The sequence below is a fragment of the Polypterus senegalus genome, chromosome 16 (assembly GCF_016835505.1).
Source record: "Polypterus senegalus isolate Bchr_013 chromosome 16, ASM1683550v1, whole genome shotgun sequence".
Taxonomy (NCBI): domain Eukaryota; kingdom Metazoa; phylum Chordata; class Cladistia; order Polypteriformes; family Polypteridae; genus Polypterus; species Polypterus senegalus.
Genome location: NC_053169.1, coordinates 68611939 through 68637453, shown reverse-complemented (window position 1 = coordinate 68637453; position 25515 = coordinate 68611939). Strand labels below are relative to the sequence as shown.

Below are 25515 nucleotides of genomic sequence, written 5' to 3'. Positions count from 1 at the left end.
TGATTTGATTTGTTATTGCTGAAAGGAACACATTTTATTTATATTTCCAGGTTTTGTTATGCAGCATGTTCATATTTGAATTTGTATAATTTTGACAGGGTATATTTTTATAGAGAGCAAAATCTTTTGGGATATTTAAAATCTAAGTTTATTTTTTATATAAAATTACATAAGAGTAAAGAAATTTGAATGTTTGTTCTTTTAACGTTTACTTTATTTCTAACTTGTATAATTTAGACAGGATATATTTTTATGGAGAGCAAAATATTATAAGTTGTTTAAGGTTTGAGTTGATTTATTCACGAATCATATTCCTGTCTGTTTTACCATTCCTACCAAAGATATTTCTGTCGACTAAATAAAAATTCCTTCTATTTAAAATTTAAATAGAACTTGAACAAATACGATAGTTCATAATATCCACGCAGACTTGCACGCGTAAAGCGGAGTCATCCGTTTTAACAAGCAGCGTATTGCACTGATACGAAATATCTGTGTGTGTATATATGTAGATATGTATGTATATGTAGATATGTATGTATATATATATATGTATGTGTGTGTATGTATATATGTATGTGTGTATATGTATGTGTATATATGTAGATATATATATATGTATGTATATATGTGTATATATATATGACAACAACACTCATCACTCACAACAGTGACAAAACAATTACATTGACAATCATGTTACGTTATTTTCAAAATGTTTCCTTTTCTTTTCATTGCTTCTTTAACACACTACTTCTCGCATGCCTTGGTATTTTGCTAGTACATATATATACATACATATATATACATATATATGCATACATATACATATACACATATACATATACATATATATACACATACATATACATATATATACACATACATATACATATATATATATATATACACATACATATACATATATACATATACATATATATATATACACATATATATACATATATATATATATATATATATATATATATATATATATATATATATATATATATATATATATATATATATATATATATATATATATATATATATATATATATATATACATATACATATATATATATACATTACATTTACGTATCATCTGGTCCATTGGCGGACCGTGCATCTCACACCTAGGCCTTCAGTACTGCTCCATTTGAATCAACCCGCCCCTCAAAAACTAATTTATGGTTTATCTTAATATGCAGAAACACAGCATGAAGAGCCGCTGCATCGCAGATAGAATCGCAACATTTTACTCACCAAAAATTCTGATTATTTCTAAACAAAATCCATCCTCCTCTCTTTCCTCAAAAACAGTTCAATCACTCTGTCGTACGGATTATCCATGCGCCTCAGTTCCATCAAAAAGTCCCTTTCTATCCCAATCAAAGCTAATGATGAATATCGAACCTGTGGCTTCTATCCAATTAATGGGTCTAAATACGGTGTCGTCGCCGTACGCCTGCTACAGAGCCGTACTGACACCAACTCAAAATCTGATTTGTTGAAGCAACAGGTTAATCGACATTTATTCTGTGTTAGAGTGCCTGCACAACAGATTGTAAAGTCCTCTCTGCCTGCCAACAAATGATGGCTGAAATGTGATTGGTTAAATGCTTTAATACGAAAATACATGCCTGGAAGCAGCACAACCATCGGAAAAGCAATGAAAGGAAGTGGACAGACTATTTGGAATTATTTAATAAGCATTCATGGAGAAAATATAATTAACATCAGTTTGTGATTCAGATAATTTTACTTATGAATATGCTAAGCACAGTCCTTCACCCGCGAATATTTACCTTATATGGGCAGGCACTCAATTACGTGGGAGGCGTGATGATGAAAGCAACTCCGCCTCCACGCCATCGAGCAGCAGTCTATTACAGTATATGGACGAAAAAATAGGTTCCAGTTATGACCATTACGCATAGAATTTTGAAATGAAACCTGCCCAACTTTTGTAAGTAAGCTGTAAGGAATGAGCCTGCCAAATTTCAGCCTTCTACCTACACGGGAAGTTGGAGAATTAGTGAGTGAGTGAGCGAGTCAGTCAGGGCTTTGCCTTTTATTAGTATAGATATAGTTATATACCATAGTTCCTGGTACAGAGCAGAACTGTCATCAAGCAGTGTGCTGTGACTTTGTGCTCTGCAAGATGAAACACCTCCTTCTGGAAACACTGGTAACACTAACACAGCCCTCAGCAACCCTCAGGAATATTTCCCACATCATATTAGGATCAGCAGTTGTACCCAAATCTGCAAGTTCCTCACACAAACTACATGCAGACTCCTCAGAAACAGCCCGATCTTGGAGTCTGACCAGGTCCAGCCTCATTTTCCTAGTAGGTGGTAAACTACTGGATATTAGCTGGATCTTCAGAATAGCAACAACAAGTATGTGGTCAGAATTCATAAACTGGGCACTTTTTAAGACACTGCAGTTTTGCAAGAGCCTCATGCATCTGCCCACAAGGATGTGATCAATCTCCTTCATCACACTACCATTACTGGATTACCCAGTCCAACGATGCAGCTCAGGGTGTTGTAACCAGCAACCAGCATTTATTAACGTTTTACAATGTCAAAAAAAAAAAAAGAAGCCACTTTCACCATGGTCACCAGACCCATGCGGACCAAGATAATCCTCATACCCAGCCCTGTCAGTGCCAGTGGCTGTATTGAAATCATCCATGACGAAAGGAGTGTCACCTCGTATCCACCCATCAAGCACAGAGTATAGTTGCAAATAAAATGTCCCCCTCACCGTGACATCACTCACCATGGTAGGAGCATACACTGAGACAACAGAGAAGGCTCCCAGAGAGTGATGTAATCTGAGACTCGTAATACAATCATTGAAAGGGGCAACATTGGGCACCAATGGAAGAAGCCGATCCACTACAACAGCAGCTACTCACTGAGTATGACAACAATCAGAGCGATTAGACCAATAAAAGGATAATAATAAAAATAAAAAAAAGAGCACATACAGAATTCTGGCCAGTCACAGATCTGTGCACCACAGAGAGTGCTGCCACTGAAATGTGGAGTTTATGCAGCTCATCCGACAGCAGAGGAAGATGATCCTCATGCCCAACAGACAAGACATTCCACGTGCCTAACCAGATGGGCTGCTTCCAATTGGGAGTAGAGTGCTGTTGTGCAGTGGGCTATGCCATAGCACCCTACCAGTTCTGATCCCTGATAGGCCTGACCCGATTGGTTCTCTCAGAGTTTTGACTTTTCCGGGGATTGGGCAACCTGAGGGCTTTCCCCATTCACTTCACAATGCGAGCAGATTTCCTATGGGTGTCTGTAGCACAGCTACTCCCGCGTAAAGTAGAAAGGAGTCCTTTCTGTCATCTCAGAGCTGCATGGTTTTTTTTTTGGTTTTTTTTTATGGTGGCTGGAGTGCCAATCCTGCCACCAACCCCCATTATTTCCCTACAACTTGGAGGAACACTTGCAGGGCTGAGGACTGGATGTAGTTTAACATCATACCCAGTCCTCACTGGTGAAAATAATACATCACTGTGGTACACTTCTTATAGCAATCGATGTTACAATGGTCCTTTACACATAAGAAGCCCACATTTTCTTTCACAAAAATATGGTATTTTTTAGAATTATCAAGGCATTAACATTTTTAATGCTTGAGCCTATACCATTGTCTACATCAACCCCATGTTCTTTTATGCCTCATTTTGTAAACTAACTTTGATTTTCTTAACAGGTCAAATTACATACATCATGCTCGCAATGAAATGTTTTGATCTCTGTACAGCTGAGTGTGCCAATACAAAGATTATTAATTAATGGATGTATCTGAAAGATACTTTTGTGTTTCTGAATATGATTATAAAGCTTATTGGTACACTAATAATACAATGCCAATTAAAGGGGCATGGGGTAACACCCCAGAATATTTCAGAATAAACCATTGAAAGTATAGTAATTACTTTTACAAACCCAACCTCCATAAACTACTCCTATATTAAAGCATTTTCACTGAAAATGATGTTAAAATGCAAGCTTGAATTAACTGGCAAATGACACAATAGCAGCAGAAGTCTACAAAGACATCATGATTGCTTTTAAAAATAAACTTACAATTTTTTGTGAGTATCCAACTAACTGGACCTTGCTGAGAGCTGCATTTACATCTTGAATGTTATAGCAGGGTTTCCATGTTGTGACATCTACAGCATCTTTAAGTGAAGATGGAAGAAGCCTGTTAAAGAAAATAACATTCAATGTATGAAAAGCTAAATAATAAATATATATTTATTTCAGTAAATGCTGAAAAGGAAAGAAGGTAAAAGACACATAACTTCAGTTGTATAGCTTTTATCATGCACACCTGGTATATTTGAGTAGACATGTACTTTTAATGCTTCAACTTATATATTTTATGCCCTAATCAGTGTATTTACTGAAATGATTTTCTTTGTGCAGCTCTTCAATTCAACTGACCCATCAATATTACTGTTAATTACAAACATTTTCCTTTAAAAGTGTTGCATGATTTATCCAGATAATTATCAATCGTCTTGTTTACAGGAGTCCCAGAATTAACCATTTCTACTATAAGCTTTAATTGTAACAATACGGTCCATATGCACTTTGTTTTCAACCTATTTTAAACCTTGTGACATCACCAGTGAGTCTACCAGAGTGCCCTGATCAAAGTTGTGCTGCTCACTTGTCATTATCATTAAAAAAGAAAAATCAGTAAATAAAAATGTAAATGTGTTATACCAAACAGTTATAATACTATGACTTGAGGTAAGCCTCCCCATACCCACAACGAGTACAATAAATAATACACTAATCAAAAACACATCGTCTGTTACAAACATAATGTTAGGGTCACATTTTTGACAAATATTACTTAATATAAATGTTGTTTTAGAAAAAAATTACAATTTAAAACTAGGAGGACAAATTTTAAGAAACAAAGTTGTAGAAATCTTATTAATGGTCGGCCAAAACTTTACAACTCAATGTGTTACAACCATGAATATGTCAGACAGAATCTTGAAAGGTTATGACGTAAAAAATATTGGTGTACTTCTAGATGGGCTTAAAGTGGAGAAGGACAAACAAACTGTAATTGCATTCACTACACTTTTGGCATGCACTTATTTTGCTAAACTGGAAGAATCCTAAATCTTTTAAGTCAGTGGGAAACTGATGTTTTATACTATTTGAAATTGGAAAAAATAAAATTCTCAGAGGATCTGTACAGAACTTTTTCAAAACCTGGCAGGATCTAATCAATAATATTTTAGAATAAGCTCTTAAAGCACCGAGGAAGCAATTATCTCCGGATTTCTTTCTCTTCTCCATTCATCTCTATTGCCCTATTAAACTAATCAATTTAGGTATGTTTACAAGCTTTAAGTTTTACTCCGTTGGCCATATTCTCTTTCTCAGGGGTGGGGGACGATTTGTTTTCAATCTTATTTTTTGTAGAAATTGATCTATTTGTATGGAATGATTACAATGAAATTAATAAAATATCACCTGACAAACTCCACTGATGTAAACCACATTTTAAGGTATGAACATTTCAAAATTCCAGGACATTTTAGGACTTTTCCATGACCAACAGTCACAAAAACCCAAGACTACTTTACAGTCTGGATTTAAATATCCACAGCAAAATTAAAGGAACCTAATATGAACACTCATGAACTCAAACACATGACCTACCTTACATTGCTGATTACTACATTTAAAAAAATAGATATAACATTTTCTGGAAAACGAATGTGCAATAATGTATGTGGTGTGCGCAGAGATGGGTCATGCAAATGTGTTAAGAGTAAGGAAGCAAAATATACAAAGAAATCATGGAAAAAATTTTGTTTGAGCGCTGTTTACAGCGCTGTTGTGGTAGCAGAACTACAGAAACTTAGTTGGGGTACTAGTGAATCAATACCTGTTAGGCTAATTAATAAATAAAAAAAAAAAATGTTAGCATATTTCAGGTATAATTGCTGCGGATAAAAAGTATGAGGTATATCTTGGGAAGGATTATTATGCACACTGTATTACTCTTTCTTTAAAAAGATTACTAATGTCTTCGCCAAGACTTACCTAAATAACTTGATGACTTGTCCATCATATTTAACACCCAGATTTCAGACCTTCACTTTTAGTCGCATAAAAAGACAAAGATGGCGATAAGTAGAGTTCTCACAAGCACTATTGGTTATTACACTGGCACACAAACAGCTTGGTGGTGCAGTGGTGAGATATGATGATAGCCCACAAATGGTTCAAGCAAGTTCATAAAAGAATTACTTGCTTCCTGCGATACTCTGTGTAGTGGCAAGGTTGGCACCAGACTACACTTTGGGAGTCTTATAGTTCAGGACTGACCGGGATCAGACATGAGAGTTGTAAGACCTGGAGACAGACACTAAAAGATGGTTATTTCCAAACACAACAGTGCATTTTATTTACAGGTGCACAATATATATATAAAAAAAAAAACACACACAAAAAGCAATGTCCCTATCAAAACCATTTGTGGTCTATGGCCGGCCAATACCCCCAGGCTGCCAGATGGAGCGCTCCCTGCAGCATGGAGGTGCCCCAGATACCAGCAAGGAATCATGGATTATGGTTTTCCCCTACAAACCTGCTGGATACCCCAGGGGCCAACAGAGGACGCTGCAGGGATGCCCAGAGAGTCACATGTGCTCTATAACCTGGAAGTGCCTCATAGGCAAAGCGACAGCGGAAGTGACATACTTCCGGGGTGAAGCAAAGGACTTTTTATCTAACACGGAAGTGATAAGGAATCATGGACCAAAGAAGGGGAGACACTTCCGGGTCAGGGACTATTAAAGGACTGTGGGAAAGCCCAGACACTGAGCTGAGCTGGGTGGAAGGGTGGCAATGCGTCTGGGAGTGTGGAGGATTGATTATCGAGTATTTGTATTGTTTAATGAGAATTGTGGATAGAAGGGTGCTTTGTGCATGTTGTGTTAATAAAAAGTCAACCATTTGGACTTTTATCTGGTGTCTGGCATCTTGCACAAGGGTTCAAGGGAGTGATAGTGTCTCCTGTGACAGTGGCATAGACGGCAGGATTCTGCGGCCGTCGTTTTGGCAGAGGACCGGTTTACAAATTTTCTGTGGGCAGAGAACCCAAAGAAGGTGACGTTCAGATACACAGCAACAGCGCCGGAACCTACATTCACCAAGTCCGATATGTGGAAGAAGAAGGGCAAGCAGAGCAACAACGCCAGCAGAAGAGCCACTTCGGGAGGAGTTATGGAGCGGCTACACAAGTCGGGAGAAACCTCCGGAGACAGACGATCACTCTGAGGTACGTGCCAGGGATTTAATTACAAATCTGTTTATAATAACACACTTTGTCCCGTGCATGTACATCGGAGAAGATCACCTGGAGGCTCTGTGGGAATAAAATTACATTCCTGAAGTCAGTGGCACGCTCCAGTTCGAGCCGACGAGCACTAAAGGGGACTTTTGCATGTCGGCGGCCAGCGAGGGACACGTGATCGACCCTAGTGTTTTCTGGGAAGGAGGAGGTCTGCGTCCCGCTGTCTGCGCCTTCATCTGCGAAGAGACGGACTTGGACGTTCCGAAGGGGAATGGGGAGGCAAGCGAAGCACAGCTCATCCCGCAAAAAGGTAAGGAGGGCCGGGAAGTGGCTGATTGGTCCGCCGACAAACTGACACAGGCGGATCACAGTCAGCCAAAGATGGCGGCCCGGTCCTCCAGAGAGAACTCAAAATCCCAGAAGCCTCCGCGAAGCCCATCAGAACACATGCTGAAAGCGGACATGTTCATTGGCTCCCAGCTGGTAGGTAAAGAGAACGAGGAAGTGAACCTGCCTCCAGACTAATTAATTCATTCTTTTGACGTACAGGCTCTTGAAAAAATAATCGAGCCCGTACATAGTGTTTTGCAGATGTTGACGGCGATAAAAAAGATTGTAGGGGATTTGGGAGAGACAGCTGAGGCGCCCATCTGGAAGATAGAGGAGTATCTGCAGCGATTAGGCCAGGAGTCTCCCGTATTAATTAATGGGGCGATACAGGTAAGCGAGACCTGTATCGTACATAACAGGGGGACGCAGTGTGATCAGGGCCTGCGTCTAATAATTAGTGGGTGCCAAATCACTGCAAGCCCTACAAGGGACTGTGAAACGATGACAGACCGGTTGGGGGAAGGGCCGATCGAGCCGGAACAGCTGGATGGTGCTGTCTCTCAGAGCGATTCGGTCCTGAAGACCCCAGCCCGTGTTATAAATAAATCTAAAGGGGTGCCGACAGAAAAGGGGCTTTCTTTTACTTATAGAGAGACCCAAACTGTGGACAAGCCCCAGATTAAACAGAAGGTTCCTAAAATAAAACGGGGGTCTCCTGACAAAGTGGAAAAGGGCCATAAAAGCACAAGGGCAGCCGGTGAATCCTCCGTAGTGGAGAAAAGGGTGGAGCTAGAAGTGCCGAGGTGCTTTCAGTCTCGCAGAGGGATGCAACCGGAGGGACAGCAGCTGTGCTACAAATGCCGCAGGCCGGGCCATGGATGGCGAAGCTGTCCTAGGAGGACAGGGGTGTAAAGACCTGATTTTTATACTGTTCCTTCTAGGTTTTCACGGGAGTGACAAAGACATCGTCAAGGCTCGACCAGTGGATCCTCCTGGAGGAAGATGTCCCTCGGGGGGCCGGATGCTCCAAACCATGGTTATTTCGCCGGGGGGAGAGTACTGTGGTCTATGGCCGGCTTGTCATCCCGGCTAATACCTCCAGGCTGCCAGATGGAGCGCTCCCTGCAGCATGGAGGTTCCCCGGAAACCAGCAGGGAAGCATGGACTAGAGTTTTCCCCTTCAAACCTGCTGGATACCCTAGGGACCAACAGAGGACGCTGCAGGGAGGCTCAGAGAGTCACATGTGCCCTATAACCTGGAAATGCGTCATAGGCAAAGTGACAGCGGAAGTGGCGGCCTTCCGGGGTGAAGAAAAGAACTTTTTATCTGACCCGGAAGTGATAAGGAATAATGCACTGAAGGGATGGGAAACACTTCCGGGTCAGGGACTATAAAAGGATTGTGGGAAAGCCCAGATGTTGAGCTGAGCTGGGTGGAAGGGTGGCAACGGGTCTGGGAGTGGAGGAATTGTTTATTGTATTGGAGAATTGTGATTATTTAATGAGTATTGTGGAGAGGAGGGTGCTTTGTGCACTTTGTGTTAATAAAAAGTCAACTATTTGGACTTTTATCTGGTGTTTGGCGTCTTGGACAAGGGTTCAAGGGAGCGATAGTGCCCCCTGTCACATAGTTAACATCATTTACAGTGAATTACCAGTCACAAATGTGAAAAATACTCAAAAATAAAAAAATTTATATACACAAAAACCATAGTCTTTCCAAATAAAGAAAATGTGCTGAAACTACTAAATGTGAAGAAACTACACAAATTAAGTCCCATGAATGCACTAAAATATTTACAAGAAGGAAAAAAAAAACCCCAAAAACAAATCCAAAGCTATTAAGATACCTTCACCAAAAAATGATACAACTAGAAGATATCTATATTTACTTAAAATGCATACAACTAAGGCACATGCTGCTGTTTGGTATACTGAAAGAAATTGCTATACCAACCACACTCACCACCTGACTGAGTCCAAAGATGACCCCTATAGGCAGGAAGTGTCTCTTATATTTGGGAGCGAAACTCTCAGCCAATTTGACAAAATGCCAATCTCTTTCTCCAACAATGGCTGACACCATTACATTCTGCACAGGTACTATGCTCAATTCTTTCAAGGCCCATAATAAAAAGCACCGCGGCCTAGTGTGCTCGCCATGAGGATATTACCCTTTCTTGGGTCCTTCTCAAAACAAATGAATGCATGTACGAACTAAAACACACTGTACTTATTGCCATATTGCACAGCCTTAACTTTAAACCACCACAAGACTGACTACAGCTATAAAATAAAGCTGTGTCAATGTTGGGAAATGCACAAGCAGAATTTTATAGGGAATATAAGGTGCATGAGTAGTGTGGGTAAAGGCTCATCCATCACTAGGCTCTACAGAGAGAGGTTAGGAGCACGAACTGATACAGTGCCTTGCCGCACCCACTACACAACAAACCAACTCAGGATCCAGATTAGCACCCGGGTGCACCCATGCAACGGGCGACACCTCAGCACCCCACTAGTTCAGATGTAGTGGAACAGTGTGAGGTTTTTTTATGGTGGCTGGAGTGCCAATTCTGCCACCAACCCCGAGGTTTTTCCCTGCAGGTTGGAGGGCCTGCATGCAGGGATGGATGCAGATTAACGTCCTGTACAGAGGGATATATTTATCTTACTGTTGATTAAAATGTATTCAAAATGAATCATGAACAAATAAAAGAAATAAGTATTAGATTTTATTAAGCACGAGCACTGTAAAAATTAAACTGGAAAGGCTTAGACCTGTTATTTTTTATGTATCTGAATAAGCTGTGTGGCAAAGACATTATATAGGTGTTGACCCGACACAGACAAGTAAAAATAAACAAAAAGATTTATTTTCTTCATCTGTGGGCTATGCCTTCCTCGTACCCACAGACACAACACAGTCCCAAAAGCACATAAAAGCAAACATGACTCTTTTCTTCCTCCACTCCTCGCAGGCAGCTTCATCCTTTTTGTCCTCCTCCTGACTCTGGTGCCCCGAGTAGTGGCCGCAGGCTCCTTTTATAGCCCTCTCTAATTAGGCTGCACTTCTGGGTGTGGCTGCATTCCAGCCCACACGGACTCAATAAGCCATGCAGCTACTCCCGGTGGTGGCCACAGAGCCCAACAGGTCTGAGCCCTTAAGTCCCATGCCTGTGGCCCTGATGCAACTCAGGGGGCCTGCCACCACGTGTTCTGGGGGACGTAGTGTGCATCCCATGGCTGGTCCCCAGGTCCCAGTTTCAAATGGGCGTCTCAGCTGGGCAAGGGTCCCAGCCATCCGCCACAGCTGGAAACCACCAATATATTATAGACTGAAGGTCAAGTGTGCACTGAAGGATGGGGAGAGTGAATTCCACTACTCCACATAAAGATATATGAACTTGAGGTTGTAAATACTGGTGGCAACACCTGGACCAGTACTAGGCGGGACTAGGCCCTGCCAAGCATATGTGATGTATGGGAAAGATGCTATGCCCAGTGAACTGGGAAATACTGGTGGAACCAGTTAGAGGCAGAATAGCAGGGAACAGAATGTTACGGAGTCAGATGACAGAGAAAAATGTGTTGGGAGATAACAATTGTTATAAAATTATGGTTTGCCCATCCATGGACGCTCATTTCACTTGATTTGGGTCTGTGTATGCATCACGCAAGAAAAGTCCAATTCTGCTGCCTTCCTGACACTCCATGTGCCTTCCTGAGAAAAGTTGTGCTGCTGTGATCTATGCCACGACAACTAGAATGGAAATGAGATCAAATACTACATTATTGCAAAGGTCAATGCAACTGTTCTTTCATCTTTATAGCCTGTGAATAATTTGACAGACAGTTTAAACACACTCCCTCTAGACCACTGCTAGAAGCTCTGGCCACTACCAAAAAACCTCACACTGTTCCAAACGTAGTGATGAAGTGTCAGCCGCTGCACTCTGGTCCCAATCCAGATGGTGGTTCATGTGTTGGGTGCGGCAACACATCATCAGCGCATGCTCCCAACCAAGACGTTTCATTATTGTGTAAAATGTAGCAATAGGGTATAGGTAAAACTGAAACGGAGAACAATAAGTATTAACCTAGCAGAGGACTATTAAAACTGCTGACAGCCTCTCTTATTGCTAAACAGTAAACTGCACATTAGTGTTAAACATGAATTATAATTGGAAATATATGGTATGTCTTAAACAACTCTAGTATAAAAAATATTGAGACCTATAATAAATACACACACAAAGAACACCAAATGTACTGATGATGCTTTGAGAGGCTTGAATGGAAAATAAATGGATGAGGATTACATAGATAAACAAAATCAAACTGCTTTGATTGCATCATGCAATAATGACAAGTAAAAGGAACCTTAATATATTTAAATATACTGCAATACCACATAAGACAAACTTATGGAAAAATTCTACATACAGAACTTAACCAACACAGCAGCTACTGGGTCATGGTTTGACCTGAAGTACCTCCATTTTGGAAGCATATCGAAAAATGATAGCCATAACATTTGACATTTCATTTCTAGGCAGCCATGTAAGTGATGTGTACTTTAAAGTGGGGTAGTTACTTTGGAGGAAAAAAAAAGTCATGTAAGTTCATCCTTCTTGAGAAGGACAGCATAATGTTCAAGAGAGGGAGAGTGTCAGCATGGGTATGATGATGTATTGCAGAAATAATTCGGGGAATCAGGGGAAAAAGAAAGATGTGCATGAGTCAAACTGTCCTGGTATGTGGTCACCTCAGACTACCCCAATATAACGGAGGACTTTGTAAAGTCCCTTGCAATATTGATCACTGCCAAAGTTTTACTCAAAAAATAAGCAGAGTAAATATCACAATAATAACTTCATCCATCCATCCATTTTCCAACCCGCTGAACCCGAACACAGGGTCACAGGGGTCTGCTGGAGCCAATCCCAGCCAACACAGGGCACAAGCCAGGAACCAATCCCGGGCAGGGTGCCAACCCACCGCAGGACACACACAAACACACCCACACACCAAGCACACACTAGGGCCAATTTAGAATCGCCAATGCACCTAACCTGCATGTCTTTGGACTGTGGGAGGAAACCGGAGCGCCCGGAGGAAACCCACGCAGACACGGGGAGAACATGCAAACTCCACACAGGGAGGACCTGGGAAGTGAACCCGGGTCTCCTAACTGCGAGGCAGCAGTGCTACCACTGCGCCGCCCACAATAATAACTTGACACAGTTAATAGCTTTTTTATAAAAAATAAATTGTGATTAATTTTACCCTTACTGAAAGATTACCAGAAGGTAAGCTGCTTAAAATGTATAACATAAATCCAAACGGTATACTTCTGGTCAAGATTATGTGGATTTTTTCCAAAATAAATTGGAGTTTCTCCAGAAATAAGTTATCTTTAATGTAACAATGTAAAAAAAGTGTTTCTGAAAACTTCAATTTATTTATGTTTTGGAGCAGGAAAATCAAAGTGTTTTTTTTCCCCAGTTAATACAGAAATAGTTTAGGATTTGTAAATTACATAAAAACACACCAAAATGATTACATTATGTACGCTATATTTATATTGCACACCAAGTTTTGGTCCTGAAGTAAATTTGAAACTTATTTTTACCCCCTCACCTCCACATTTCTTTGCTCTTCCAGTAGACAGCAGACTGATCCTTTGGAACTCTTTCAATAAAATGCACAAGCTCTTCCATTAAGAGTCTAAAGAAATTAAACAATAAAGATGAACTTGAAATCTCAGAAACATAATATACATATTATAACAACATTAGAACTATCTACAGTAGATGAGAACATGCCTTTCAACCCAATAAAGCTTGCCAGTCCTATCCACTTAATTCATCTAAAAAAACAATTCTAGTTTTGAAAGTCCCTAAAGTCTTACTGTGTGGCAAGTCTTACCACACTACTTGGCAGCATGTGTCTATGGTTCTCTGCCTAAAGAAAAACTTCTAAATATGTTTGTGAAAAATTTACCCTTAGAAAGTTTCCAACTGTGACCCTGTTTCCTTGAAGAAGTCATTTTAAAATAACAGTCTTGATCCACTGTAGTAATTTCCTTCATAATTTTAAACACTTAATAATGTCACCGGGCGGCATGGTGACGCAGTGGTAGCGCTGCTGCCTCGCAGTTAGGAGACCCGGGTTCGCTTCCTGGGTCCTCCCTGCGTGGAGTTCGCATGTTCTCCCCGTGTCTGCGTGGGCACTCCGGTTTCCTCCCACAGTCCAAAGACATGCAGGCTAGGTGGATTGGCGATTCTAAATTGGCCCTAGTGTGTGCTTGGTGTGTGGGTGTGTTTGTGTGTGTCCTGCGGTGAGTTGGCACCCTGCCCGGGATTGGTTGGTTGGCTCCAGCAGACCCCCCGTGACCCTGTGTTCGGATTCAGTGGGTTGGAAAATGGATGGATGGACAATGTCACCTCTTAGGGCTCGGTTACGTATATTTCACGCTTCCCATCATTCATTTGAAGCGACCTCTGAGCACGTCCTTAGAAATTGACGTGATGCACTACCAGCAAAAATTCGGGGATGGGGTTGGGGGGAGACGAGGGGTGCAATGTAATAAATGTTGGAATGATGTGATGTCAGAGTCTGTGTTTACTATCTACATGTGACAGAAAGCCGCTATGTGGATCCTCTGGGATCGAAGTGCGTGCATTGATGTTGTGAAGCAAAATGCTGACATGCAAATGCATTTGTGGTGCTTTTATATTCAAGCATCGCACATTCCCTAATGACATAATATATTAAAATTCTCACATACCATCTTCTGTAGCATTTTTTTTTCTGCACCTTCACAACAGCATCAGAATGTGCAGCAGTGTATTTGAGCCACAGAGAAAAAAAATTAAAGACATGGTGAAAAGGTGCATTTTGTGATTAAAGTGGAAATTTCGGCTTTAATCTCTAAATGTCCACTTTAACCTCATAGTTTACTTTATCATTAACGTAAACTGTTGTAAACGTCATCTTAAAATGGACCCAGTTTTTAATTGCTATGTGCTTCCTCCTGAACCGACAGCAGCAACCGCCACACACGGAACACATTACATTTATGATATTTCAGCTCTCTGCACATTTAGAATCCTTAGATTTATACTTGGTATCATTTTCATGATGAAATGCATTAAATTATGTATATTATATTTTACAGATAAGTCTTTAATTTAAATAATGAATACTGATAATAATTACACATGTTGTGACAGCACAGTAGTGCCGCTGCCTCACACGGAGTTGTGTCCATTGTGTTCCCTGCCTGGAGTTTGCATATTTTCAGGTGGGTTTCTACAGTGTGCTCCGGTTTCTTTCCAAAGTCATGAAGTTTTGGTGATTTGGTGATGCTAAAATGACGCTAGTGTATGTGCAGGCTTGTGATGAGCTGATGCCCCTTCCAAAGATTTTGTTTCTTTCTTGCACCCGATGCTTGCTGGAATCGGCACCTACCTGGATTGATGGATATAATCATTAACCATCCTTTTGTGAGATATTGTGGCAAGGTGTCCTCTGAATTTAATGGATGTTTCAGGAAATACATAACACAGTGAAGCTGAACCTGTTCTCACCGTGATGTCTCGCACTGATACCTGGTGGAATCTTCCAGATTTATGTAAAGTATGTGCGCAAGTACCTCTGGAATCAGCATGGTCACTCTCCTCTGGACCATTTTTAGCACTGCTCTGTAATTTTCATAGCCTGGAGACCAAAGCCGTATGCAGTACTCCAGATTAGGCCGCACAATCTTTTTCGACTTGGTCAGACCCCTGTAGAACAAGACTTTTAATGTCAGCCAATTCTGTTAGGGTTCTTGCACCATAACCCACTGCTTCCTGTGTCTGAGCCAATTTTTCATCCACTTCCTTTAGTTTGATACCCAACCTTTCATGTGTTACTTTATCAAATGCTTTCTCAAAGTCAAGATAAATATTACCACAGGCTTCACTTTGATCATATCATTTTATTGCTTCCTAATTGACTTCCATTGTGTTGGTAATACACAACCTCCCTCTTCTAAACCCATGTTGACTATTCAGTAAAACTCCTTTACTTGCCATGCGTTGTTCAATCTTATCCTTAACAATTCCTTGCATTAATTTGATTTTGATGTACGAGTATGTTAAGCTTACTGGCCAATAGTTACTTAGATCTGGCCAGGCAGACTTTAATATAATGGGATAATAACTGCCAATTTCTAGTCCTACGGAATTTCCCCCAGTGTGCATTAACTTCCTAAAAATATGCAACAAGAGCTTATATATTTACTTGCTAACCTCCTTAAGAACTCAAGAGTAAATGTTATGTTGTCCTGGTGATTTTAGTCTATTTAATCTAAGCAGCATTTCTCCCTCTACAATTTCCAAATCACTCAGTACCTACCCGTAGTAGTTCCTTTTACTGCTGGGAGGGAATCTACTTCCTCACAAATGAAGACCTCAGAACAACGTGAGTTCACAGCATGTACTATTCCGCTGTCTTTTTTTTTTTTTTTTTTTTTAATTCCCCTTTGCTATTCCTGATGCACTTCACCTCCTCTTTCACTGTTCTATTAAAATACTGAAAGCATCTCTTTGGGTCATCTTTCACCTTATCTACTATATTCCTGCTAAAGATGTTCCTAAATTTCTGTGGAGGCTCAGGACAGTGACCTGGGAAAAGGAAATCATACCCAAAGTATGGCGCAGGGCAAGAGGAATCCTGATTCCAAAAGAAAAAGAATCTAAGGTGGTTAGCCAATTCTGTCTCATCAGTCTACTTAATGTAGAGGGTAAGATACCAATCAAAAGTTTGGGGAGGTGGTATAACTCAACGCTTAAGGATACCGATTAAGCTTACGAGCTTCAGGAGGAACTTAGTAAAGACCTGAAGAGCATCAGAGAGATTCAGTGCTGCCTGGTAAGCAAAACATTTGGTGCTTACAGTTTGGGTTACTACCTCGCATGCTGTGGCCATTAACCATGTATGACATCACCCTCACAAGAGTTAAGAAGATGGAAAGGATGGTAAGCTCTTATGTGAGGAAGTGGTAAGGCCTCCCTCAATGCCTGAGCAATGTAGCCCTGTATGGTCAGGGGCTACTTCAGTTGCCCCTTTCCAGCCTCACTGAAGAATTTAAATGTGCTAAAGTGAGACCTGAAATGATGCTTTTAGAGTGAAAAGATACAGTGATTAGAACTGCTACACCAAAACTGGACGGAAATGGAAAGCTAAGAATGCAGTCCAGCAGGCAAAATCTGCACTCTACCACAGCGACATTGTTGGCCAAGTCCAAAATGGAAGAAGTGGGTTGGGGTTTGGCAAAGAGCGACCCTACTGGAGTAAGGAAACCCCAGCAGACCGGAGGAAAATGGTCGTGGCTGAAGTCTGTCGGCATGAAGAGGAGAGAAGGTGGTCCAAGGCTGTGGCACAAGCCAAACAGGGCCAGTGGACGAGATAGGAGAATTTGGAAAAGTGAAAGATCAGCTGGAAGGACATGTGGATGATGGAAAGCAGGTAGGATAAGTTTCCTCATTCGAGTGACCTATGATGTCCTCCCTACTCCTCAAAACCTCAACCAATGGCTAGGCGAAGATCCATCATGCCCCCTCTGCTCAACACCAGGTACACTGCGGCACATCCTCAAAGGATGCAAAGTAAGCCTCTCTCAAGGACGATATACCTGGAGACACGACCAAGTGCTTAAATGTCTTGCAGCTATTCTGGAAAGCAACAGAACTGTCATCAATGGCCTGCCACCCAGAGTGACCAACTTAAATGTGCCTTTGTTGTTTGTTCAGGAAGGGAACCAAAGGCAACACAAGTTTTCCCTGAAGACCAGATTGGGTGAGATGGAGACAGCGCTGGACTGGCAAATGTTGGTGGACGTGGGCCAATGACTCACAGTCTCACCAGAAATAGCAGTCACCAACCTGAGGCCTGACCTGGTCTTGTGGTCAGGCACACAGAGCAAGGTATACTTTGTTGAGCTCACAGTTCCCTGGGAAGATGCAGTGCAGGAAGCTTTTGAAAGAAAAAAAAACTAAGATATTCCGAGCTTGCAGTGGAGGCAGGACAGCAAAGATGGATTGTAAAAATCTACCCAGTGGAGGCTGGCTGCAGGGACTTTGTTGCAACATCTACTGTAAGGCTGATGAGGGATGCCATTAAGGAAACGCTATGCCATTAAGAAAACATCTAGGGTAGCAGAACGGAGCAGCCAGTGGCTATGGATTAAAAGGTCTCCCAAATAAGAAGGCTGGACAAATGCAGATGGGGGTGGTTCAGGGACGCCAGCTACCACTGCTGAGGCTACTGGAGACGTCATGGGCCTAGTCAGTGAAACATTGATGAAAGTAGAAGCCCACTTGACAACCCCAGTGATGTGGCTGTCCAGCCTCCTTGAAACATAGTGCAATTCCTTATTTTAGGTATGCTGTCAGGTGTAAGCTTGGCTCAGGGAAGAGGACACTCCTGCCTTGCATAGTTCCCAGGCACTATGGATGTTAAACATCTCATGCTGTGTATCTGAAATCCTCTTCACCCTCAATTCTATCCTGATTATTACAAAATACAAAACCCAGATAAGACTTCACCACACATTGGCACTTTAACATACTGTGCTAAACAAAAACAGTCGCTATTTGTAGGTTAAACTAGTTAAAATTTGGGTACTTAAAATCTACCAGGATTTTAATATCTTCCTGTAGATGTGCCATTACTAAAAAGATGTGCATTGAAATTATTGTCCACATTGGAAAGTGTATGTAACAAACTATTAAAATAAGGCCTCTTTCCCTAATCCTTGTCAAATTAAAAAAGTGAAGCCATGTGCTCACTAAGATGAGGCTCATTGCCCAATTGAAGAGGACTTGCATTTAAATTCTGTTTAACATAAACAACAATCCCCCCTCCTTTTCTGTTCTGACTATCCATCCTAAAAATCTGTATCCTTTTATGTTATACTCATCCCCTTCTTTGTTACTGAGCCAGGTTAGCCAGGCTTCTGTTATTGCTATAAAATCATAATTATACTCCACTACATACAACTCCAACTCATTTCTTTTATTTTTGACACTTTTATATTAAAAAGATAATCATATATCCAGGCCTGGTTACCCAAACTAAACAGAGTAAGTGGCTGTGCATATCAACTGGAGGAGGACTATGATGAGGGACTAGTCATAATATAAACACTCAGTCTGACCCTAGTAAAACCTCATCTAGGCAATTTATAATAATACATTTTATTTACATAGCGCCTTTCCCATGCTCAAGGCGCTTCACAGAGTCTTAGAAAAAACACCAGGGTATATGTAACATTGGATACAAATGTTTTCCTGAATAGAACAATGAAACAGATAACAAAGCATTAAATAGAATAACAACATTTATTTATATAGCACATTTTCATACAAAAAAATGTAGCTCAAAGTGCTTTACAAAATGAATAGAAAAATAGAAGACACAATAAAAAATAAAAATAAGTCAACATTAATTAACATAGAATAAGTAAGGTCTGATGGCCAGGGTGGACAGAAAAAACAAAAAAAAAATGTGTAGGGATTCCAGACCAAGAGACCGCCCAATAAATAAAATAAATAAATAAATAGAATAAAGAACAATAAACCAGAGTAAAATACTAAATTTAATACTAAAAGAAAAAAACTTAACAAATCACCTAATTTGTGATATAACAGACACACAAATTATCCTGAGCAACTGAACAGAGAGGTAAATTGAAAGAAAGGGCATAATGTTAAAGAAGTGAAAAGCCTTCCTAAATAGATGAGTTTTAAGTTGTTTTTTAAAAAAATGGAGTCAGCTGATCTAATTAATTTCAGGATATCATTCCAAAGTCTGGGAGCCATGGAGCTGAAGGCCCTGTCCCCCACAGAGGGCAGGTTAGTGTGTGGGACAACAAGATTATCAGAATCAGAGGACCTTAGTAGGCGAACAGGAGCATAGTGATTGAGAAGGTCACTGATGTAGTCTGGTGCAAGGCCATTTAAAGCTTTGTAGGATATTAATAGAATTTTATATTCAATCCTGTAAGGCACAGGGAGCCAGTGAAAGCGAAACAGGATGAGTGTGATGTGCTAACTGATGCTGGTTCAAGTAAAGACTCTTGCAGAAGAGTTTTGAATTAACTGGAGCTGTGATATAAGGTTAGAAGGGGCACCTGCCAGCAGCGAGTTACAATCGATGCAGGATGTGATAAAAGCATGGACAAGTTTCTCACGATTAGAAAAGGAGAGGAATGAGCGAACACAGGATATGTTATGGAAGTGAAAGTAAAAAATTTTCTTAATGTGGTTTATGTGGGCGGAAAATAAAGGGAGGAATCAAAAATGACACCAAGATTCCTTGCATCAGAAGAAGGTCTGATGAGATTACCGTCAAGAGTGACTGGAAAGGAGCTCATTTTCTTAAGCTTGATAAGGGGTTGCGCTTTAGTGCCAATTTGCAGGAGTTCAGTTCTGTTGCAATTTAATTTTAAAGAATTCTGCTCCATCCAGGTTTTATTTTCACTGAGGCAATTTGTGAGCTAAGAAAACTCTGATGAAGTTGGATTTTTGACACTGAAATAGAGTTGAGTGTCATCTGCACAAAAATGATAACCCAGTGCATAGCTACAAATGATATGGCCATGGGGAAGCATATAAATACAGAAGAGAAGAGGGCCAAAGACAGAGCCCTGAGGAACTCCTTTTGTGACTGGCACTGAGCTGGATATGCTGTTGCCAAGATCAACAAACTCTTGCCTATCAGTCAGATAGGACTTGAACCACTGAAGGGCAGTGCCAGAGATACCCCACATGTTCTCCATTCTGGACAGTAGAATGTCATGTCTGACAGTGTCAAATGCTGCACTGAGGTCTAACAGAATACCCCTTATCAAGCGGGGTCATTTTTGCTAAATCGCTTGTAATTCGACCTCTCCAAATTAGAATCATTGCTGTTATTGAACTATCTGGAGTATAAACACATGTTTGGTCTCTTTGTAAAGGTAACATTCTCTAGTTTCACCCTTAGTAGTCAGAATCACTGTAGGTGTGACTGATCAAAAGTTATGCACATTAGAACTCACAAATAAAAACGAAAGTTTTTGTGCTCGCCTAAGTTTTTTTATGAAAATAAAGGAAAATAAAGCTGCAGTAGGTAGGTGGGGACAGAAACACACTATGTACCAACAGAATAACTTGTTGACTACTCAAATTTCAAATTTGAAAAGAATACCTGTAAAAAATGACATTTTTTACACCAGTTTTTATGTGGGCATGCCCAGGGGCTTTTTAGAGGGACCATTATCCACATTTTGGAACATATGGAAAAAGTGTAATAACTTTTGAATGCTTCAACCCACATATATCAATGAGGGCTCTACTGAAAGCTTACACCTAAAGGAATCTATATCTACACACAGTGTCACTCTATTAGTTATGGAAATTCATGTTCCATAATAAAAACAATAAAAAATACACATTTCTATGTAAAATAGTCAATACAAGTTATGGGCCAAAAATATATTTATATTTTTACTTTTTTTATAAAATGCACACAAACTATATATATATTTCTTTTACAAACTGTTACAACACAGCTCAGCGTTTTTCCATGTGCCACTTGATGGCAGCAATCACTAGCAAGCAGAAAGCACAAGGCGTGGCGTCGCTCTCTGCCATTAGGCGTCTCCTGGGCGGTTGAATACTTTCGCAACGCGCATACATGCATCTATTATTTAATCGGCGTTTATTTACGTTTAAACTTCTACTTTTATTCATATTTAAAATGCGAAAAAACTTGGCGAAATCACAATAAACAACCACGCACCAACTCTGCAGACTGGCACAAATGCCACCTTCACGGAGCTCCGATCGTTTTGTTTACAAGTTAGTATGGCAAGTTACATATCAAAATGCTCGGCTGCTCATTGGCTGTAAGTTTTGAGTGTCAGTCACAGTGTCCAATCAAACTGGTAGATTCTACCACAGTTTGGAGCTATACGTCATCCTCCAAGCTTTCTGTGACACTGGTTGGCTATACGAGGTGCCAGTCAACCCCAGACCCGTCGTAATTGGCCAACTTAGGTGTCTTTCGGAAGCTAAAACTTCCGTGTTTCATGCGGTAGCATGGTTATCGCCGACAGAAACAAATTACGTCTAATATGAGCAATATAAATGAAAAAAAATTACATAGGTGGTCTCAAGTTATGAAACGTTTTCTGGAGTTTTTGTCCCTTTGAGAATATATTGTGTGTTTTGGACCTAAATCGTTTTACTGGATTATATTCGCTGGAGCCTTACGGACACAATGGGATCAATACTGCTCGGAAATATTGATGTTTGACTTGCAGGGGGTCTTCAAAGGTAGGGACAGTCAACTCTTAAAAGTATGTACTTCTCTGTAAAAAAGGCTTTAGTGTCAGTGCTGTGGTTGTTGTGTGTCAAAATGGTTTATATCATCGGAAAGACGAGACTTTGAAGTTTCATTTGATGGGTAGGGTGTCGAGATGCATGGCAGATGGGCATGCACACATTACTGTAACGTTTTTAAAACGCTGTTATGTCCCGGGACCGGCACGTGTGCGCGTTAAGAGGTTATGCTGGCTTGTCCAGAGTCTGCTGCCATAAGCAAATCATTGGTTACCCGAAGAAGAGTAGTTTCACAGCTGTGCTGCGCCTTCAAACCAGACTAAAAGGGTTCCATCAAGTTATTAGAGGTTAAGTAATTAGTGAGCTGGGAGGCTACAACACACTCAAGAACTTTTGACAGAAAAGGTAAGTGGGAAATAGGCCGAAAATTGTTAAGATTGTCACCATCAAGACCAAACTTTAACATGGGGGTTACAGAAGCAATTTTAAAAGTGGCTGGCACAAACCCAGTGCCGAGGGATGTATTGATTATTGTCATAACAGTCGGGATTATGGCATGAAGGCAGGATTTAAGAAGTGGGGTGGGAACAGGGTCCAACACACAAGTAGTTGGCCTCATCTTACAAAGCAGGTCATTCATTAACAAATGCCAATGTGACTGGTGAAAATTTAGAAAAGGAGCAGGATGGGGTGGGAAAACAGGGAAGGAAATAAATGGATGTATTAATTAGTACAAGATAAAAAATAAAACAAGAGTAACTCTTTAAATAGTTATTTTTTATAGAAAACGGTAAAGCAGGGTGGTATAGGTTTTTCAAACAGCTTTGAGAATTGTGTTCAAATTCACAGTTTTTTGGAATTTGCATGATGTTTCTCTTATTCAGAAGGGATTTCTCAAAAGCCTCCACTCCCCCCATATATCAAACAAAACTGTATATTATGTTGACTAGCAACTGTTACTAACTCAGGTCCTGGTAAGTAATTGAGCACTGCAATTAACTTACTTCTCAGTCAGGGCTGGTTCCTATCTTAAACTTGGCCAGGACAGATTCTAGATCAAGTGACCCTATATCACACTAAGTGGTTCTTGAACTTTTTTTTTTTTTACTCACAAACTAATTTAGCCTTTTTAGTGTCTTTGTGACCTGCAATCACCACAGAGTGCATCCAGGGGTTCCAACCCCCTTGATGAACCATTGTCATCCGCCCCAAACCAATACCGCCGCAACCCTCCCTAAAAAAATCAATAGAGTACTGCTGACAAATCGACCACTGGGGAGGACTCATCCTCGGAGAATCACCAATTTTGTTCAGATACATTTTTTTCTCTTGCAAGTGGTGCCCCATCGTAAGGCATTCCGTAAACCATTCACAAGCCTTTATCATGCACTGCTAATGTAATTCACAACTAAGCACGACCACATACAGACGTGTAACTAAAAATGTATTGAGACCTACAAATTAACTGCACTAAGAATATAGCTGCCAAAGTGGACAAAAGCATGAATAAGGAATCAAACTTGCATCAAATACTAAGGCTTTATTTGCTTATGTTCACTATTGTGAACTTAAGTAGAAGTGACTGTATATTGTTTAAAGCTCATACTGCATTCCCAATACAATACTACTGTGTAAAGCAAATGACAAACTTATATACAAGTCTAGCTATCGCTGTCTGTTAGTAACATTTCATATTCACTGATAACCAATGGATGACAGGTGTAAGAAGCTATTCTGGTTCTCAGCTCTCACTAAAAAATGTAACAACCACTAATACAATGGGTGTCACTGAACTGATCTGTTACTCAGTCTCACAATTACCTCCATCTTCATTCATGAACAAGACCCTGAGATACTTAAAACACAGCATCTACGGCATGCTACATTTTTTCATGGGAGCACCAAGACCTAAAATTTGCAGGTTATAATTTTGATACTAATCCTATCACACTCAGCTATAAAGTATTTTACTGTGTGATGGATGTAACAGTTTGAAGAGGCCAAAAGTACATTATCATTTTAAAATGGCAGAGATGCAGTCCACAGATTTACAAACTGAATAGACTCAACATCTCTGTATTGCCTCAATATCAGATCAATGATATTCACAAGGAGGAGTCATGAAAAATTCTTGGAAAGTATATTGTACCCTGACATAGGCTTTCCAGGAAGGAATGGTGTCACTCAGTAATTGGAACACACCCTCATTTCCTCCTTTAATTTAAACTCCACAATAACGAGATTTATTTTGTAAAGTGGACACTGCCCTTTCTTAGTACATTAACACACAAGATAACAAGGCAGAGGTTTCTTATCAAAAACAAACCTTCTGTCTTAATCATTATAGCCTCAGGACCTAATTTTACCTACAGTATAAATGTTTTATGACAACCACATTGGGAATTCCAGCATACAGAGACAGAAAAGATACTATTAATTGGTAGAAAAAATAAAATAAAAGAAGGAGGGGAGTTGGGTTCCTCCTTGGTTAAAAGTGCAAACTTTTCTGTTAGTGAAATAAGTGTGATATTCATTCGGTGGAACACAGAAATATGAGAGTGTGGCGGCTGTTATATTATAAGTAAGTCAGTCACAGAAATCGGAACTAGGTTCTCTGAAGTTACTTCAGAAATCAACAGCAATAACCATAACTAGCAAGAGGTACAGTAAGTTTCCATGTCGTCTACTCTTTCATTATTCAAATATGCAATTTGCACACATATACCTGGAGACACGCAGTGCAACACAACCAAGTGGATATGCTTTATCAAATATCTCCCCTACTTCAAGCCACATATGAAGAAAGCCTCATTACCATTGGATAGCTGAGTTTTAGCCCATTCTAATGTTGTTTAGTTGTCTATGGTTGGTTATTCCTATTGTGTGTCAAAGCTGTGCAAATAAGGGAAATACATTGCTTCTACAACAGCTCATCTTTAGGCATCATTGCTTAAAAGGCTTGACTCAGATTCCTATCTCAGTTTTAACACGACTTGGAACGACACGTTTAATGAAGGACTTGACACTACATTTGATTTGTAATTACTGCTTTTAGAACAACTTTGAGGTGTCACAGTGTACAGTTTTATAGTTCAAGAATCATGTGGGCAACTACTATACCTGGTCACTGTCTACTGCAGGTTTTTCTCATGTTAGTTTACTGAGCCATGTTCTTTCAATTTCCACTTAACAGTACATACAATACTTCTTAACATACCTGTGAGTACTTTTACACTATACTTGTGCCATCTTGAAGTTTCATGTGAGGACTCCCCCAGGGTACAATGCCACTGTGTTGTGAGAACAAACGAGAAGAGGGGGAAAAGGTGTTTCAGCTAGTAGCACGTGCATGGTTTAATCCCTCCATACCCTACCTTTACAAATGGACTGACTATACATTGTGTTTTTTTATTTTTTTTTAAATCTCACTTGACCC

At 40.2% G+C, this 25515-nt stretch overlaps 1 protein-coding gene across 1 annotated transcript in view; it reads right to left on the bottom strand.

Moving 5' to 3' along the window:
- The window catches only part of ints9 (integrator complex subunit 9), a 288812-nt gene that overhangs the window by 132722 nt on the left and 130575 nt on the right, over positions 1 to 25515 (bottom strand). The window contains exons 6-7 of the mRNA XM_039738053.1: positions 13345 to 13431; positions 4125 to 4245 (exon numbers count right to left, since the gene is read on the bottom strand). Coding sequence (XP_039593987.1) covers positions 4125 to 4245; positions 13345 to 13431 — 208 coding nt within the window. The remainder of the gene's footprint in view (positions 1 to 4124; positions 4246 to 13344; positions 13432 to 25515) is intronic.